Here is a 6,627-nt window from a genome sequence, read left to right as displayed (position 1 = left end):
CACTGTAACAAAAAATAATAATTTCCCCCAGGGATCAATAAAGTATTCTGATTCTGATTATCTGTCATCACACATCTGCTTCCCAGCTGTTGCAGCTAATCTAAGCATTAAATCACTTCCACTTTCCCACACTGTCAAGCTGATTGTGACATCACTGGTCAGCCTTCATTCCCTGCACTTCAAAGCTCACTGCGCATCTGTCATTCTCCCCATCACCAGCTCTCACATGTCACTCAGGCTCCATTCAAGCCTCCATCTTCATCTCCACCACCAGCCTCTAGACTCCGGGGTGTCCTGCCCTGGTCCTAATTCGCATGGCCACTGGGATTCTGTTCTACTGTGATGGGCTATCGGAGATTAACCACCAAATACCACAAACACACAGTTTTCATTCTAAGATGAGCTTTACCGCCAAGTATTGTCATATAGGAAAGGGGTTTTCTTCTGCACGTGGAAACTGGACGATTTGTCTCCAGATGTTTTTCACAGGAGGTTTTAGCTGGAAAACGGATCAAGAAAGCAGGATTACTAACAAGGTATAGGTAAGGCAGATAGAGAGGTTTAAATGGTTAATTATTCATCTGATTTCACATTGATCCGTGTGTTTGATTTAAGTGGACTCAGTTACTGAATTTTCTGACAGCTCTTCTGGCAGTTCTTCCACTGACTGAATAAAGTAGGTCTTAAGTATATTTGCAGTCATAAGTCAGAGACTGCACTCCGTTTATATTTAAATTTTTGTCTCATCTTTCCTTTGCTCGGATTCTGCTTTCTGAGTCTAAAATCTCTCCAAATAACAGAGCTATTACCACCAGCACAAAATTATCCTACATACTGGATCTTTAATGGATCTGTAATGAAAACTGTAAAATACTACTACTACTAATAATAATAATAATAATAATTCCTACATTCACGAGGAGCTCGTAAAGCGGCATGCGCATTCTCCACTGTGGGACGAATGGTGCGTTCAGGAACGCCCTCATGTCATTCTCGCTAGCCAATGGGATCCAGCCTGGGAACAGGCGTTTCAACGTTGCACTGCTTCCACAGCGGACTTGGACCCCGTTTCTGCCGTTATGTGCACTGAGTAAGTCAGAGATCATGTCTCTCCGTGTGTTAGAACTAATCTTCTTCTTCTACTTCGCCACTCATATTCCGATCACATTATTTATTGACTTACAAGCTCTGCTGCCTGAACACGTGTACCCCCAACCGGTGAGTTACTTTAAATAAACACACACACGCACGCACATTTCCAGCTACAACTTAATGCACACTTTTCCCCTCCAGCTGAAGGACCTTCTGAAATGGTACGCAGCCGACTTCAAAGACCCCATGGTGCTGGACCCCCCGGAGTGGTTCAAGTCCTTTGTTTTCTGCGAGGCTTTGCTTCAAACACCGTTTTTCCCCATTGCAGCGTACGCTTTTCTGAAAGGTCAGTTAACACGAAAAGTGGCTGGTTGAGCCAAACTTTACTAAAATCATCATAATAAATCAAAGCTACTCACCCACCCAGCCAACCGCGCACTTTCTCAGGTCAGCTGCTCTCCTAGTAGTGATGGGTCGTTCGCGAACGAAATGGCTCTTAGAGCCGACTCCTTGAAGTGAACGACGCGAGGTTTTTTTTTCTTTCTTTCTCTCACCCTCTCTCTCGCACTTTTTTTTCTGCTTCACTCGAGCCTTGTGCTTTACGCTGAGCAGAGGGGGGAGGGGCGGTAGTTACTCGGTAGCACAGGAACAGAGCGGGAGGGAGAGAGAGAGCAGGGACAACAACATAAGAAAGGTATAGTAATCATCCACAACTATTTTCAGTTGCAGATGATAAAGGATTCAGAAAGTTTATTCATGCAGGTCCATATGACAGAGAATATGCATCTTCTTTTTGTTTTCATATTTTAATTTATATTTAATTGTGTTGTGGTTTGCAGTGTTTTGTGTTGTTTCATTTTAAATTTGTTTAAAAAGAAAAAGCTGAACATTTAAATAGTTAAAAGTTGAAATGTGAATAGTTGATTTTTGTATTATATGATTTATTTATTACATTTTATGTGGAGTGAATAAATAAAAGTATATTTACAGTGGCCCCTACAGACAAAGCACGTACAAACTCCAAAACACGAAAAAATTCCAAAACACGTAAAAACTCAGAAGCACATAAAAACTCAAAACACGTACAAAAGACAACAGAAGTGCTCCAGGATGCTGGGCGCAGTGTTGAGCTTTTGTTACCTACTGGCTACACAAGCCAGCAAGTACCAACGACCGGATTTGGTGTGTGGTAGTAACAGGTAAATGAACTTTTTTTTAAATTATTTGAATATATATAAGTGCCTGTGTATAAATACACAAACAATACACACATGCTTTCAATTGTGTAATTTAAGTGATCTAGTAGCTCTGCTTTGGAAGTTCAGTTCATGCTAGAAATGTGTTTTGGAGTTTGTACGTGGTTTGTCTCTAGGGGCCACCGCATATATTTATATGTAAACATATATAAATAAAACCACTTTTTTTTACGTTAGTAATTCCTTTTGTGCATAATTTTATATTATTGTTAATAATAAATTAATTAAAGCAACAAAACAACCCGAAGATCCGGCCGGAGCCGAAAGAGCCGGCTCTTTTTAGTGAGCCGAACCGAAAGAGCCGGATCTCTAAAAAGAGCCGGAAATCCCATCACTATCTCCTAGTAGGACAGAGACGCTGGTCAAAGGCGACCTCTGTCGGCCTTTATGTTGCCTTACCATCAGACATCTACTGCCTCAAGTGTTTGTAACCAAACTGCAGCTCAGCCAGGGGCGTTTCCAGGAAATGACCAAGAACCAGTGAGGGTGGAGAAAATGTCACCCGGGCCACCACCACACTGTATTATACACACAAATAATAAAGATGAAGGGAATTGAATTTTCTGTGCTTGTTGGAAACAAACAAAACGTCTGCATTGCCTTGGATGATTCACAGACTTGGCGTCACAGGTTTTCTGTGTCTTACGTCCTTTCTCCCAATCGCTCAAACAGGTGGTTGTAAGTGGATCCGGATTCCTGCCATTGTGTATTCCACACACGTGGCCACCACATTGATCCCAATCCTCGCCCACATCCTCTTCTATCAGTTCCCTCTGAAACCCAATCCTGGTCCTCAGACTGTCCAGGAGCGCTGGTTGCTAGTCTCCATATATGCACCATACCTGTTGGTGCCTGTGCTGCTCCTCCTCACCATGCTGATGTCCTCGACATACAACGCCTCCTCTAAGCCTGGGAACGTGTCAGCCAAGGCCAAGAAGAAGAACTGAAGTGCCACAAGACAATATTATCTAATTTACTGTGATTTTAAGAGATCTTTTTCTACATTTGTGAATGTATGAACATGTATGTGTAAGTCTGTGTGAGTCACACCGTTTATCAGGAAGAAGCTGCCGTCGTGAACCATCCAGAACTGTCACTTTTAATGTTGACCTTTCAATAAAATCCATATTATTGTGATTTTTGTTCTGATGTTTCTCTTTGGGTTTAGACATACCCCTATCTAAATGATCTAGCTTCTCTGTTTCAGGAGGCTTAAGCCCATCCTTTGTACTATATCTCTGCCTTATACAGGAACATAAACCATTTTGGGTTTTTTTTGTTTTGTTTTTTTGGTGGGGGTGGGGTGAGGGGTGCTTATTAAACCTCATCTTCTTATTGGTGCTGTCAGAGAGGCTAGTGTAAGATACAGGTACATGTGAAACTTCCAGTCAGGATGTTTGTTTTTGAACACTTAATAATTAGACAACAGATCATCTTCACTGGGAGTCTAATTGACATTTCTCATTTTAAAGGACTCAAAGTAGAAGATGAGCCTGCAGTAATACTGCAGTAATGATATTATATACAGATATAATGATGTAGAAATTAAATAGAAAGGCAGACTTTGTTTACTGTTGTGACTTTTAGCTATTTAAACATCCTTAATGAGAAATCTATACATGTCACCTTTCTTCAAGCCAAACACTCAGGAGTGGTGCGTCACATGTAGATAAAGGGATAAGCTGTATTTGTTCGTGGAAATGCTTTGTCATCAAAGAGTTTAAACAAACTCTTGTTTTATCTCTTATATTGATTTTCTTGTCAGCTGTTGATCTTACAGTTGTTTTAAGTCGATTAAAAATGTGCTCTTTTGCCCACTGACCCTGCACATACATTTGAACATCTCCCGTATCACACTGTTCGGATACAGTCAGCTAGATAAAAGGCTCCACTAAGTGAACGTTTCTTTCAGTAATTCAAGTTGTTCTTATTATTAATCTTTTATGGCGTCTGTTTGGCTGTGTTTTTACAGCGCACCTCCACGTCTCCAGGCTCTCTTCCTGGAAGGGTGGAGGCTCGCCTTCACCTCCTTCACAGAAGGGATTCTGGGTGTGTGTGCCAGTCCTTAGTTACAAAAGACATTTTTTTTAAGTTGTTGCACAAGTTAAAATGTCCACTCAGCTTTGTCCTTTTACTGCTATTTTTCCCAGCCCCAGAGGGTGTAGACTTTAAACACTAAGCAAGACAAGATGTGTCGTTAATAACAGTGTATGTATTATTTTGCTGACAAACGGTGGTTTTTCCCCTCTTTTAAATATATTTGCTGTCATATTGTATAGTTACATATAGTTAGATGTTTAATTAACCCCCTTCTCACACAACTTTTGTTGTTTAACCATTGTTAAAATATCCATTGTTTCACGTTTAAATAGGATATATGTCAAAAAACACTAATAAAATATATGAGCTACATGTGTTAAAGGCAACATCCTCCTCCTTCACCCCTAATTTCCCAGAATTCATTGTGATCATTTTTTAAAAATAAGAATATCAACTAGAGTTAATCTAAACAGCCATCAAACATCGTTGATAAAATGTATCGTTTTATCGCTGTGAGTCTTATTTGTACGAACAGTCCTAGACTGCCGGGACTAACCTTTGCAGCGGAAGGAAGGGTCTATGTTGGCCTCCGCGGACGGAGAGACTATAAAAAGAAATATGGCACTAAGTTTCTGTATTGTTTAAGTCAACGGCAGAGTAGGCGGCTCTGCTGTATTTTGAGAAGTGACAGCACTGTACGGGGGTTTAAATACTGCACAGTATATGTACAGGCAGACTTACAGTCGTTGCGTTTGGAAGCAGATTTAATCGAAGGTGACAGTTACTTCCAGAGGCAGCGTTAGCTGTCCTGCCAGACTCGACGACGAAGGAAACAACGAAGTGTTTTTGTTATTTACACGGATGAAATTTATACTAACCGGGGAGACGTCTGTGTTTTTCCAACAGCTCTTATGGACCTGGGCTTGCTGTCGAAGAAGACAGATAATAGGGACTAACAGTCCTGTGTTGATGTTTTACGCTAACATGGTCTGTGTATTAGCTCCCTGATGCTGGCTAGCTTCATAGGTTGCTACAGCTTGTATGTTTTAGCTTGAGTCTGGATTTATTGTCAAGTATCGGGACAGGTATCCTTACGTTCTTATACTTCTTAGTATGTTCCTAGGCGCTGTTTACATGACGCTTGGTATAGCCAAAGGGCTATATCACTGTCAGGCTAACAGATAGCTCAGTGTCTGCATCTGCAAGATTGGCATCATGTAGACTGTCCCTCTGAACGGGTTAGGTGACCAGGACACGCAATGTGCTAGTGAGCGTCCTTAGAGTGCTTTGCAAAGCTGGATTGAAGCTACTGAACTAGGTGAACGAGTGACAGCTGGCACGGATATAGTTTAGCTCAGACTGAGTTAGCCATGCTTAAACTCGTCCGTTGTGTGTGATATTGCAAACATCCCAGCCTGCTTGGAGGGCATGTGAATGCATCATGTCCTGGCTGCATCTCTTATTTATGCAATAACGCACACCAGAGCAGCCTGTCATGAAATAATTCCGCAGTGCAAGAAGCAGCAGCATCATCAGGACTCAGTCGATAGCTTGCCCTGGGATTTTTTTTCCTCTAAAGAGGACAGCGTCATCCAAGGATAACCAACTGTGCCCAGCTGGACCATCGGTCATTTACAATGGAAACTGTGGGAGATTTTGAGTACAGCAGAAAAGATCTGGTTGGACATGGAGCCTTTGCTGTGGTGTTCAAAGGAAGACACAGGAAGGTAAATAAATCAGTTGCACATTTGCATCCCCTCCTTTACTTCATCTTGCAGGGAAAGGGAGAGCGAGCAGACAACTCGTTTGGAAATCTGGGTCAGTCAGTAGAACTGGGGACTGCTGCTCTGCAGCACTATATCACCCTTTTTTGTGGGGAAAGATAATATTTTCAAGCACTTTCATAACTAAACCCCTGCATCCTGGCTGATGTAATGTGGAGTCATGCTGTGACAGGTGATTATGGTGCCATTTCACCGGCCTGATGGGAGGTGCATGAGTGCATTTATGCTATTTCGTTCATTCATGATCGAGATGAGTCAGGCAGCTGTGAATGACTTGCTGACGTACTAAGGCAGGAGGGAGCATGGGGGGTGCAGTGTTTTTCCTTTTGCCTTTTTAAGCAGAAGAGCTTTACTTATGTAAGAGCTGCACAACATTCATTCACACTGAACCACAGAGAGATCGTTAAGCTCAGAAAGTGGATTAAATTGCTAACATTTCCCGGAGTGGGGCTTTC

At 41.9% G+C, this 6,627-nt stretch overlaps 2 protein-coding genes across 2 annotated transcripts in view; both read left to right on the top strand.

Annotated features, from left to right (window-relative positions):
• The first annotated feature begins 1,032 nt into the window (after positions 1-1,032).
• tmem97 (transmembrane protein 97) lies at positions 1,033-3,485 on the top strand. Its single transcript, XM_085380057.1, has 3 exons — positions 1,033-1,218; positions 1,294-1,438; positions 3,021-3,485. Exons 1-3 carry the CDS (start codon positions 1,105-1,107, stop codon positions 3,293-3,295), a joined length of 534 nt encoding a protein of 177 aa, XP_085236183.1. The 5' UTR covers positions 1,033-1,104; the 3' UTR covers positions 3,296-3,485.
• A 1,489-nt stretch (positions 3,486-4,974) lies between these two features.
• Positions 4,975-6,627, top strand: part of ulk2 (unc-51 like autophagy activating kinase 2) — a 33,779-nt gene continuing 32,126 nt past the window's right edge. The window contains exon 1 of the mRNA XM_085380933.1: positions 4,975-6,115. Coding sequence (XP_085237059.1) covers positions 6,026-6,115 — 90 coding nt within the window. The 5' untranslated portion in view covers positions 4,975-6,025. The remainder of the gene's footprint in view (positions 6,116-6,627) is intronic.

The sequence above is a fragment of the Rhamphochromis longiceps genome, linkage group LG14, assembly GCF_057381845.1.
Source record: "Rhamphochromis longiceps isolate RC_006_pf linkage group LG14, R_longiceps_female_GT1.1, whole genome shotgun sequence".
Taxonomy (NCBI): Eukaryota; Metazoa; Chordata; class Actinopteri; order Cichliformes; family Cichlidae; genus Rhamphochromis; species Rhamphochromis longiceps.
The sequence above is the reverse complement of the archived record's forward strand: the minus strand, read 5'-3'. Positions and strand labels throughout refer to the sequence as shown.

Coding starts and splice junctions, on each gene's coding strand:
- tmem97 (XM_085380057.1), top strand. CDS start 1,105: ATGTCTCTCCGTGTGTTAGAACTAATCTTCTTCTTCTACTTCGCCACT. Junction 1,219..1,293: donor AACACGTGTACCCCCAACCG/GTGAGTTACTTT, acceptor TTTCCCCTCCAG/CTGAAGGACCTTCTGAAATG. Junction 1,439..3,020: donor AGCGTACGCTTTTCTGAAAG/GTCAGTTAACAC, acceptor TCGCTCAAACAG/GTGGTTGTAAGTGGATCCGG.